General features: G+C 32.0%; 1 protein-coding gene across 5 annotated transcripts in view; it reads left to right on the top strand.

Annotated features, from left to right (window-relative positions):
* Positions 1 to 13,379, top strand: part of STXBP4 (syntaxin binding protein 4) — a 163,927-nt gene that overhangs the window by 51,279 nt on the left and 99,269 nt on the right. For all 5 annotated transcript variants that reach the window (XM_081272635.1, XM_081272634.1, XM_081272633.1 and 2 more), the window contains 2 exons: positions 8,834 to 8,923; positions 12,190 to 12,255. In XM_081272635.1, coding sequence (XP_081128761.1) covers positions 8,834 to 8,923; positions 12,190 to 12,255 — 156 coding nt within the window. The remainder of the gene's footprint in view (positions 1 to 8,833; positions 8,924 to 12,189; positions 12,256 to 13,379) is intronic.

The following is a 13,379-nucleotide window of genomic DNA, read 5'->3' as shown; positions in this document are numbered from 1 at the left end:
ACTCATTTTTCTCATTTTTTATTATCAGTTACTGAAAGAATTTTAAATTTCCCCCACTTAGTCTTGTTTATTTTTGTTTTACATCATCATAGACTGTATTATTAGGTTCATATAATTTGAATTGTTATAGCCTTATCCCAGGTATTGAATCTCAATATCCTAAGATGTTTCTTTATTTTCCTATTTAGTTAAATGGAGCAGCTATACCATCTTTATTTTGGTTAGTGTTTTGTTCAGGTTTCCAATTATTATAATTATTTTTTCTTTATTAAAGAAAGCAGTTATATAAATCTTTTAAATATATTGAGTAAAATTTAAACACTATCATTTTTGCTACTCATGAACACTTGAAAGAAAATTTATGCATCAATTCTTTCTTCTGAGAAGTGTATCTTTTCTTTCCTTTTGTTAGCTCTTATTTCTATTCTATAGTCTTAGAATGTTCTATTGATGGACTCTGATTTTATGCTCGAAAGTCATTGATCATCCCATCATTTTGCTGCAGAAAATTTACATGAATAAAATGTTTTCATTGCTTCATAAGACATTAATCTTTTCTTCTAGATTGAATTGTAGTTATACTTATTAATTGATCATACAATAGAAACATCACATAAATTTTATCAGTTATTTTAAAAATTGTTTTAAAATTCAAATTTCTATTTTAATGTGATGTGTTATTTGCAATCCAGAGCCATCATTTATAAAATTTGCATATTTACTTGAGCACTTCTGCATTCTTCTGCTCAGTTATTTATAGATTCAAAAGCTACAATATCTGATAAAGACTTGCTTCCAATCTTGTAGTTATTTGTCTTAATTACGTATATATGTATGTATGAAGGTATGTTTAATCAAGAAGTTAAAATATGTATTTATCATGTACAACATGATGTTTCAAAAAAAAATGTATATATATATATATACACACACACACACACACACACACAGACACACACACACACACACACACACACACTATGAAATGGCTCCATTCAAGCTAATTAACCCCACATATTTAGTTTTTGTCGTGAAAATCGTGTTCGACTCTCTTAGAATTTCCAAAATATAATACATTGTTATTAAGTAGTCAGCACTTTTTACAAGTATCACTTGAGTTTATTTTTCCTACCTAACTGAAATTTGTATCCCTCTACCAACATCTCTCTAACTGTGCCCCCATACAGTTACTCCTAAAATATAGCTTTCACTATTGTTGATCATGTCTATATAAGTTTCACAAACATTTTTCACTATTAAATTTATAGATCATTTTGGGAAGAATCAAAATCTTCCTTTATATGAACATGTTTTGGCTTTTCATTTATTTATGTCTTCTTTGATGTCATTTAATACATTTTACATATTCTAATATAGGCTTTATTGATATTTTATAGGCTAAATGAATCTAGTTAATCTTATTTTATACATTTTGTTGTCATTATAGTAAATGGTTTCTTTATAAAATTTAAGATGCATTTTTAATTCTTTGTTTTTGTATAAAAATACAACTGATTTCTCTATATTCTTCTTATTATCTGGCAACCAGGAGACCTTTCATTTTCCAGAAAACTCTCATTATTGCTTATATTTCTACATGATTATATTTATTTTCCTTCTTATTGTTTTCAAATGTGATTTTAAATGAATAATATGGTGAATCAGTTGCTAACTACCTGTAAATTTGAATGAGAGGATAAAATGTCACATATTTCTAAGAACTTTCTTTTAGTTCATGATTAAGAATTAAAATTACACTTTTACTTCATGGTTATTTTTAGAGCTCTATTCATATTAGTGCATATTCTATTACTATAGTGAAGCCGGCTAATTAGAAGCAAAGGGGTTTATTTAGCTCACAGTTCTAGAGTTCAAGTCCAGAGTCTAAAATTTGTTGTGGGGAAGGGTGACATTAATTCTACTTCTGGTCAAAACCTAACAGCAGAAATTCATCTGGAGGAATAGATCACATTTGGAAACAGTAAGTTAGAGATTGATGACCCACCTCTTAAAGGTCCATCACTTCAACAGTACCATACTATGGACCAAATCCCCAAACATGAACCCTTAGGGACAAACCAAAACCAAAATCAAATTATAGAACTGAAGTTTTTAAGTAATAACCTTGTTAACAGGACGTTCAAATGCTATTTATTATTAATTGCATGGTTCTGGAAATACAAAGTATAAATATATGATTGGCTTAGTAGATAAAATAAAGCTGATTCTCTCAATAAGAAAATAATGTATGTTAGTATTTTTAAAGTTTAAAATTACTTTGTTTTATTTAGTAATCTCCCCCCTTTTTTTTTACTTCTAAGCATTTGCCCATCTGAACACTTAGTTTTTCAGTAACTCTCAGGAAATCACCCAGTTTTCCCAGAATTGAGGCACTGATTTATCAGAACAAATTTTGTAGCATTTATCATAGAATAACTACAGTGTAGAAGCACAGCTGATTCGGTGTTATGTATTCATCTACACAATGTTGATGGCAGAGCATTGTTTTTTTTTTACTACCAAATAGTTCTCAAAGCTGCTATGCCCATATTTTATGAGGAAAGAAAAAGGTGGTTTACATCATGCCAATGAAGTGGCAAACTATAGAAGCATGCAAAGATTTTTAAAGCAGCTGAAAAGAGATACTCATACTCCAAATTAGTAGCTTACTTCTTTATTACCCACATGATTTTAGGGCAGATAAGAATTTGCTTAATCTGTGATACATTGATAGAAGAAGCATAGTGCTGATGGCAATTATGCAAGGTGTTCTACATGCCAGTAGTGTCCTCTTGTGGCTTCAGAACAAAAAATGTTGTGCCATCATTATTACATTATGTTATATTATATTATGTTATATTTTTTTGTCACAGGAATATATTCTTGTCAATTATTGTCTTTCCTTTTTTTTATCCATAATACTAGTACATTTTTTTACTACACTCACATATATACCTAAAACAAAAATCTCTCAAATCATCAGTTTCCTATATGTATTGCATTCTTATTTAATAATAATTCAATTCTATTTCACTAAAAATTTTGGTCTCCCAGTACACTAGAGGATGATGTACCACAGTTTGAAAAACACCATAAAATTCCCTACTTTTCAAGTAACTCACCAAAAACAAATAACTTTTATTTTATAATCTAATCCCCAACTTTTTTGAGTTGAAAAACAGTGTAGTGTCTCCTGAAACATATCAATTGATCTGTGGTTGAGAATGATGACAGTCTAGGAAGGTGGGGAAATTCCACTATGGCTATCCCCTCAACCATCTCAGTTTCAAAAACAGCAGAGTCAAGTTCATTATCATTTTGTTTGGGTTTCTTGTCTTTTACTCATATGTTTTCCCTTTGAGGGGCTGCTAAAGATATCTTAATTTATTTTTTTAGAAATATTTTTACTGAAATCCAGCATACACATAGGAAAGCCCAAAAATCTTAGGTGTACAATGTGATGAATTTGGATTATTATCTCAAGTGGAATCACTGCTCTAAAGTCTCCTTCAGGCCATCTTTCCACTCAGCTGCCACTCCCACCTTCACATGGGAACCACCATGCTCTCTTCTAATAGCTAGGTTGCTTTTGCCTGATTGTGAGCTTCATAATGAACAGAATCAGTATACTCTTTTGTAACTAGCTTCTTCTGTTCATCATTTTGTCTGACTCATAAGGTTTCTTGAGATGCTATCTTTTAAGTAGGAATTGCTGAGTCAGTATAAGTCCTACTTTTGTTTATTTGACAAAAAACTTTCGGATCTGGGAGAATATGGTATTTAGAACTGAAAATATAATTATCTTGCCGTGATTCTAATCATTGTTATATTAAAAGAAAGTCTCACAGGGTTACATGGCTGGCACAAGGTCATACACAGAAAAGGCAAGGCTGGGGCACATTCAGCAATACTCTGAACCTTGCAACAGCAGACTGTAGCCCATCGTAATGTGACAGTCTTATCAGGATAATCAGTAATCTGAATGGATTATTTTAAAAGCACAGTGAGAACACTGTAAATTCCCTAGAGCAGACTTTTCACAGTTTGGGCTCTGGTTGGGCGTAGTGGCATACAACAGTAATCCTAGTGGCTCTGAAGACTGAGGCAGGAGAATCACATTTTAAGGCCTCAGCAACTTAGTGAGGCCCTAAAACACCTTATCGAAACCCTGTCTCAAAGAAGGGAGTGGGTGGGGCTATGGCTATAGTTCAGTGGTAAATTGTCCCTGGGTTCGGTCCCCAGTACCAGAAAAAAAATAACATCTACCAGATATATATTGAACAGCTACAGTACACATTACATTGTTTCAGGTGCCATGGCACGTGTTATTAAGATGGCACATGTTATTAAGATAGATAAAATCTGGCCCTTACGGTATATGAGAAAGTCATGTACACAAATAATTATGGTTAAAAAAGTGTGTTGTATAAGATCATAATAATAACAATAGCTTAAAACATTTAGGGAAGATTCATAACAGAGTTGGCATTTGAACTAGTTTAAAATGGTAAAGTTGGATTCTGTCTGCTTAAGAGGTGAGCATAGAATGATAAGAGTATTAGAATGTACAGGAAAAAAAAAGAATGTGATTGAAAGCAGAAAGTAGTTTACTTTTTCAAAAAGATAATTGGGTACATGAAGGTGACAGAAGTTAGATCTTAAAGGGTAAACATTAAATGTAAAGTTTAGTTTTTTATCCCATACTCAGAATCCACTTAGGAGAATAGTGCCAAGATCAAATTACTATTTTAGAAAGAGGAATTGTATGTATTGGTTACCTAGGGAAGGAATGAAACTGGTGGTTGGTATTCTAAATACTGAACTATGCAAAAAAAAAAAAATCTAAAAAAGGATAATAAGAACTAAACTATTGTGAAAGCAGGAAAAATATAAAGGAAACGAAAGACAAATATAAAGGAAACGAAAGACAAATCTAAGTTGTTACCAGAAACAACCACGGGTATATCATCAGTAGAGCATAACTTACCGTTTAGATGTGAGAACCCCAGGAGAAGAACAAAGATAACGCCAAAGTTTTGGTTAGGATGATTATGAATGATGATACCTTAAGAGAGAGAGGAAAATAAGGAGAAAACCTTATTCAAGGTAGAGAAGATGATGAGTTATGCTTTAGAGAGAGTGAATCCAAGTTAATGATAAGTGTAAATAACCAAAGGTCATTGAAATTCAGGAACTTTCACACCAGGAGAAGGAATGTTTAGGAGAGTGATAGTTGAAGCATAACAGTGAAGGTGATCACCCAGTTTATAGAAAGAAAGGGGGAAAGGAACATTCTTTGGGGAACATTCCCCCTTCTCCCAGTTAAGCAGCAAAATCGAAGATAAGTCACTGGAAGCAGACCAACTTAACTATTCAGAAGGGTAGGTGAGATGGTAGCGTAGCACAACCCTGGAGAGTTTCAAGGAAAAAAAGGCTTGAGCAAAGAGGTTAAGAAAGTTAGCAGAGGCATTTACTTTGTCAAATAGCAGTTGGGTTGGTGAAGCTGCTTGTAGTTATTTTAGAAATATGGGGATGGGAGGGAAGTTGTATAAAACACAAGAAGTGAAAAGTAGCAGGGGAAATAGAAGATCAAAAGAGGATACACAGACATTTTTAGGTGACTGGAATGGTACAGTCCAATTTTATAAGGAAAAGAGGTAGTTGAATGGGTTCCTAATATAAAACCTTATCAATAAAATTAGACTGAAACAGAAGTTATTGTTTTGTTCTGTTTAACCTGAATTTAGGTCAGGGAATGTGGCCAGTGGAATAGTATCTGTCCAGAATTGACGGAAATCAAAACTAACTAAATTGATGATGGTGGAGCCACAGTGAAAGAGAGGTGAGCTCAGACCTATTAGCGCAATTCAGTGACTCACAGTGTCTCAGCTTCTCCAGAGGGAAACTGGAGAAAGCAGAGAAGAAATGCCTCCCAATGTTATTTGCCAGCTGTTTCAAGGTCAAGGAGCCTGAGAGTCACAAATGATGATGTGAGACCCAGACAGGAAAGGGATTTACAGTGTAAGGAGAGGGAAGTTAAAACATTTTAGGCAGATTTGAAATCAAGCATCTGTCTGGAATTATTGGTGTTAAATAGCAACAGTTCTTTTTATTTGTTGCTTGATTAGCTGAAATATATTTAAATAGAATTTTATTTAAAAAAAAAAGTCAGCGAGCATAAAGGGATTTTTTAAAAAGAATTAACAAATAGCATCTATAGCTAATTCTCTGGATGCAGTTTTTATGTTGTGTAGTCCAAAATAGTGACAGGATTAAAGTTATGGTTTGTCATCTGATTGTTTAAGCTAGTGCTTTGACTCCCCCATTGACTCTTTTATGTGTGATTTACATCCATGATGTTAAGCTCAAAAGTTAATGGGCTGGGGCTGTAGCTCAGTGGTAGAGTGCTTGGGTTCGATGCTCAGCACCACATAAAAATAAACAAATAAAATAAAGACATTCTGCCCATCTACAATCTACAAAAAAAAAATTGTTTTAAAAGTTAATGATCACATTCCTAAAATCCCAATCCATAGTTTCTCTCAATAAATTGTTATAGATTCATTATCTAAAATTTTATATAGACTTCTGAATTCTCTTGTTTCTTAGGATAAAAACTTTGACTAGGCCCATGTGAATGTTAAGTAGCTGTATCTCCTAAATTGTGCTTTGCAGACATGAATTCTATGAGCTAAATAAAACAAATTAATAGAGGTAGCAGGGGAAAAAGGATGAGGTTTGTAGTATGGTCAAATTACTTAAGAAAGGGACAAATTGTTAAATTATTTTTTCTTTTTGGAAATGTACATGCTCATTAGCATAATAAGACTATTGGGAAGCAAAACAAGAAAGAATTTTTTTTTTTTACTTTTTAAAAATTTTGTATAGGTGCATTATGATTCTGCATAATAGAGGGATTTGTTATGATGTATTTGTACATGCACATAACATAATTTGATCAATCTCATTCCCCAGTATCTTCCCTTTCTCTCCCCTCCATCCCCTAAGCTCATTCACTTGATCTACTCTACTGATATCCCTTCTATTATTATTATTATTATTATTATTTTAATGCATCATAATTATATATTTTTTCTATTATTTATATTTTTCTATACCACTGTTACTACCACTGAATTTTGCTTTTACACAAAATTAGTTAATGACTTTTAGAACATGCTTTGGGAAATAGTGTTACATTTGAAAATATGTTAAATATCAGTCTAAAAAAATGTAAGAATTGGGGCTGGGGCTGGGGCTGAGACTCAGTGGTAGCGCACTTACCTGGTATGTGTGAGGCAGTGGGTTCGATTCTCAGCATCACATATAAATAAATAAATATATATATATCAACAACTAAAAATATTTTTAAAGTAAGAATCAATTCTTATGAATGTACATATTGAGTAATTGTGAGACATTGGAGCAACAGATAAAAAGTATGAAATCATTTTCATTATGGATAATGGTCATAATACTCAAATGTTAATGTGGCAGGGCAAAAGAAGTCAATAATGTTTAGGGGGAAAACTTGAAGAATAATTCTTACTTCTGTTGTTCTCAGGTATACAATGCAAATCTGATCATGTCTAGTCCACCTTCATTTTTGTTAAATAGTATGATGTAAGACCTCTGTGAGAATCTTTTTCTTTTTTTTAGTGTAAGGGGGTTTACCTGGGATTCGACTCAGGGGCATTCAACCACTAAGTCACATCCCCAGCCTTGTATGGTGTTTTATTTAGAGACAGGGTCTCACTGAGTTGCTTAACAGCTTTGCCTTTGCTGAGGCTGGCTTTGAACTAGGGATCCTCCTGCCTCAACCTCTGGAACCTCTGGGATTACATGTGTGCACTACTGTGAAATGACCATTTATTGACTATGAAACCTTAGGCAAGTTACCAACATTTTGAAGCCTGTTTTCTCTTCTGTAAAATGGTGACAAGATTATTAGAAAGCTATAATACTGAATAGTCCTTAGCAATGAATCTACACTAATAGGTTCCCATTAGATTCTTGATGTTATTAATAATTTTTGTTACCTTTTCCTTACTCTACATTTGTGTCTCCTATTTAAAGGACTGTGTTTTAAGCCCATACTTAATATAGCAATCCTTTATAGCACTTAATAAACAATCCTTTAAATTATATTTTCTGTACTATTTTCAAGTTCTATTGTAGCTTCCATGCAGAAGATGACTGTAATCAGACTTATGTGTTTTTCTCTGCTTAGATTGTTATTTTTTCTACAGTAATTCATTGTCAAAGAAAAAATGCTATACGTAAGAGAAATTGTCATCTTTGCTGCTTGTTGTTATTCTCTAGCAGATGAATTATTAATATTGTCTTCAATCCACAGTTTCTGTGCAAGAATCTCTTTAAGCCACTTGGCTGTTGCATTGTCTTCCATTGGGTTTAAAACCAAATACAAAATTAATAAGCATACTTCACTAAGCTTGTATAAACCATCTTAATTGATAATATACGCATTTTGGTGTTTACTTGACATCATAAACACCATCATGGAGTTTGAACTTTTAAGGAAAATTATATTGATTTAAATAAATATCAAAAATGGATTTGCAGAGTATGTCTATCTCTTAATCATTCAAATTGTAATTCTTACAGCAATGTAAGGTTAAACTTACAATCTGGAATTGTGCCAGATTACTTTAGTATTCTCTTTTATCTAATCCACAACTCCAAAGTAAGAAACTGAATTTTGTTAGTAGAATGCAAAAGCCTAAGACAAGTCAGAAGAGATTTTTTTTTTTTTGTTAGGCCTCATATTTACCACCTAATATATAATGTTCCTCTTATTTTTTAATGTTGACAGCTTTTGCCCTGTGACTCTTCAGAAGCAGATGAAATGGAAAGACTTAGATGTGAAAGAAATAATGCCTTAGAAGAAGTGAATTTATTGAAGGTAACCTCCTGTTTAGTTTCCTTACATTTTCTTTAGAAAAAAGAAAAACAGCAAACCTGTATTGGATTCTGAAGTATTAGGGCTATTTTATTTTTAATAATAAAAATATTAATAGCAAATAGGTCTTTAGAGAGTTAATTTCTTAGTTCACACATGTGTTTCTACTTGGCAATATCCATATTTAGTGTGAACAGTGAGTTTTGCTTATGCCTTCTGATGTAGCTACTTTTCTTCTCTTGTTGGTAGCAATAGCAGAATTAGATGAAGAGCAACAAAGCAAGCTGTGAGAGTTTGGTCCTCCAATGTTCATTGAGAAACGTTTTTCCCACGTGCAGGGGCATGTGTAAAGTGCATCATGTTTTGCTAATGTAATTGAAATTAAGAAGTATGATTTATGGGAAGAAAGATTACACATCCCAAATATACTGTAACATGTGGATTCTCTTTAGATAGTTTCTTTCTGTTTTTAGTAGAATATTAAATTTAAATTATATCCTCATTTTTTACAGAAAGCCTTTCTATTTTTCAGATCTTTAAGAAAAGCAACATAGCTGCCTTATTTTCCAGTAATTCACTTTAGAAATATATAGTTTAAATTACTTTGTTAAATAAGTGAAAATCTGTTGTTAATTATTTTATTTTTGTTGAAATAAATAACTTGCAGCAAAAAAAGAAAGAATTCTTGCTCATCTCCCTTAGTTTTTACAGTTCCACCCTGTAGCAGAAGCCATTATTTAAAAAAAAAAAAAAAAAATTTATCTTTTCAGACAGCTTCTGTACCCAGCCAGTCTTGTTTCAAAAAATAAATGTATATGTGGTGTCAGGGAATATCTGGGGAATCTCTGTGCTTTCTCTCAGTTTAACTGTAAACCTAAAATTGCTCTAAAAATCTGAAGTCTTAACAGCAAAAAAAGAAAAAGAAAAGAAAGTGTATATGTGTATTTTAATTTTTTTTATAAGTTACTTCATACAGCGAAACATTTTTACAACTTGTCTTCTCTTTTTATCAGAGTTAAATTTTTGGCAGCTTTTCAGGTAATATATATAGATCTGCCATATTATTCTGTACAATGAATAGTTCTTTACTAGGTTATGTAGCCAGTTCTCTGTGGATGGATAGTTAGGCTCTTTCCATTATTAGAAATAATTCCACTTTCAGGCTGGGGGTATAGCTCACCTAACATGCATGAGGATTTGGGTGCAATCCCCAGCACCATAAAAGTAAATAAATAAATAAGTAAATAGAAGAAAAACCAATTACACTTTCAAAGCTTTGTAGATGTATTTTTTGGGAAGTTGTATAAGTATCTAAATAGAATAAATCTCTGAAAGTGGAATTGCTGTATTAAAGGATATGTAAACATAGAAATTTCTATAATGGAATCAGATTTCCTTTCATAGACTTTGCCAATTTACATTCTTTCCAGATGTTTACAAGCATTTCACTGGTATAGGAATAGTTTATATATTTCTGTTAATAATTTTGAAGTTATTATTATCTTTCCTCATTTTTTTGTAACAAAAGTTGAGATGGAAAAATAGAAACTTAGTTTTAAAAATAAATGGATGGTTTTTGCCTCATATTCTCTTAAAAAAAATCTTCAATGTTGATTACCCTGATAAAATACCATTTTTACTTTACATATCGCTACATAAATAAGTAAATCATGTGAATATCAGAATTTTCAGACTCTAAATCTTCTGTTTTCTTAAATTTTATCATTGTTAAATTTAATGATATATTTCAGTTTTTATTTGAACATTAATATTACTAAAATTTTAAATTAAAATTATATAATCCATAGTTATGTAATATTTACACAAGGTTTTCTGAGGAGCCATACAATAAATTAGGGTCACATTTGAAGTTCATGAAATGTAACTGAACAAATCCGTTTGTGGCAAAACTGAAATCCCAGATAAAACAAATTGTACATGTTATAAATACCTTTATCTCAAAATCTACCTATTGACTGAAGATGATTTTTAAAAGCTATACAAAACATTGTATTATGCAATTAATACTTTTGAGGTAATGTTTATATTTTCAGTTGTCTTCTTGTAGCGTAATACACACACACACACACACACACACACAGGTTGTTAAGGGAAGTTCTGAGTATGGAGATGCTCTGTCATCACTTTTCATTGTCCTGTGACATCTCTGTTCTTCATGTCTGACTTTTGGTACAATTAAAAATGACACCAAGATAATTCTATGCCAATGGCCGATTTTTATTTTGTAGAAATAATCTTTAAAAAAGCACTGTAGGCTGAAATTATAGCCTTTTTTGCAGAATTCACAGCAGTGCTACTTTGCAGAGAGGTGAATGAGAATAGATATTTTCCATTCATAGATGCAAAAGCCTAGAGGACAAAGAGTGAAGGTGATTTCCAGAACATAAAAGCATAAGAGCCAGCAGTCTTGTGGTTCCTGATCTGTAGCATGTTCATTAGATCACTATATTATATTCATCTTCACATACCTTCATTTCACCTCTTAGACAAGAGTGAGCTGAACTATTCCAGAAAACAGATTGCCTCTTATAAACGTTGCAATGTTGCCATGAATCTTTTACCACTCAATTTAACATTAAGTAATTCCTCTCCTCAGGTTTGTAGTAAAACAATTCTTAAATTACTGTTACTATTTCTGAGTTGATCAATAAAATTTGGATTTATTTAAAACATATTTAAGAAAATTGGACTGTTTATAATATATGCTTGCCTTAATTTTAACTTCAAGGATAATAATATTTTACTCTGCATTAATACTCTTATTTCACATTTGGTTTATACCTGTCCTATCTTCCTTTTTTTGGACAATCTTCTAAGAGTAAGTTAAATTTAAATTAATAAAATAATAGTCAACCCAATCTTATATGTTCTCTCTTTACTCCTAATTCCTAATGATAATGCTAACATATTATTAGCTAATATAATGATAATGATAACATATTTAGAAGCTCTTTGGTGAAGATAGCTCTTGTCCAAAACTTAGTCAATATTTATACATTGGATTCTGATTGACTTTTTTGGACCTCAGATTTTGAGGCAAAAATATCTTCACATCACAATTATACAATAGATACCTAGTTACTTTTAAATAATGTGTGTAAAGCCAGGAAAGTGACTGGGAACTACATTTTTAGATTTGTAGTAGTTTTTGAAGTGCAGGGAATTCATAAGCTTTGAAATAAAGAACCAAAAATTATACCGATGTATACCTTTATAAGTAGTTACTAATTCAAGGTGTTTAAATACAGGCAAAATTATTGGAGTCAGAGAGGCAAAGGAAACAACTGACAATGGAGCTCCAGAATGCGAAACAAGTGAGTACATGTAGCGTATGTCTGTCTTGCGCATGTGTGTAAACAAGGTATAATTTAAAGCAGTGCTTCTTTATAATATCCCAGAGTTTACTGATGCAAATTATTTAGTATAAAATGGTATATGTCTTTAAAAAAAATCACTTTTGTAGACTGTATCTGCATTAACATCCTGCTACTGTTGCTCAAAGAAATGTCAGAACTCCTTTTTGAAATGCTTTCCATTGACCAAAATGACCAATCTCATTATTTCTATTCTCTCTCTCTCTCTCTTTCTTTCTTTCTTTCTTTCTTTCTTTCTTTCTTTCTTTCTTCTTTCTTTTTGTCTTCCTTCTTTTTTCCCTTTCTATTGTTATTCATACCTTATTCTATTAAAGGAAAGCAAAATAATCCAAAATAAAATTAAACTCCAAGACAAAGCATTTTTTTACATTTAGTTGTTAATAAAAAAAAAACTTAGTTTCACTCTGCCTACTCTTCAAAGAATTTGATGTGAATAAAAAAATACATTATGAAAGAAAAGCACAAATACAAATAAAATATAAATAGGAGTAGAGAGTTAAGATAATACTTTTAAAGTTCAATGGAGAGGCTTGATTTTTAATTTCTTTCCCCCTATACTGCTAGAAAACATAAAATCAACAAAGAGATAATGTAGTCATACAGGAATCATATCTTCAGTATGACTTTGTGACAGGGACCACCACAGCCTTCACAGAAGAAAGTCAAACAAACTAAATTCCTACATCTTGCCTGCCAGTGAAACCTAGGGAACAGAGAGCAGAAGAAAGAAAGCTCAAAAGACTGAAAAAGAGTATAGAGAAGCTGGGGAATTAGATGAAAAGCAAACAAAATCAGCCCCAGAAATCAGAAAGTGCAATAATAAATGCTACAATTCTGGGTATGAGTCAGGACTTGATAGTTCTCTGCACTAAGTGCAAGAAGTAGTACTTCAAGTGTGCATCTAGAAGCAGTAGCCTCAGAAAATCTTTGCTTCTGCAGAAGGTAAATAGAGAATGGATGGAAGGCCTTAGAGATTAGGCAATGGCAGGAAAGAAGGGCATATGGGGAGGGGTGTGGATTAAGATTTTATAGAAATGAGATAGAAACAAGACATACCAATCTAT

This window comes from Spermophilus citellus (genome assembly GCF_964194105.1).
Source record: "Spermophilus citellus genome assembly, chromosome: 17".
Lineage (NCBI taxonomy): Eukaryota > Metazoa > Chordata > Mammalia > Rodentia > Sciuridae > Spermophilus > Spermophilus citellus.
This window is presented reverse-complemented; position numbering and strand designations above follow the sequence as displayed.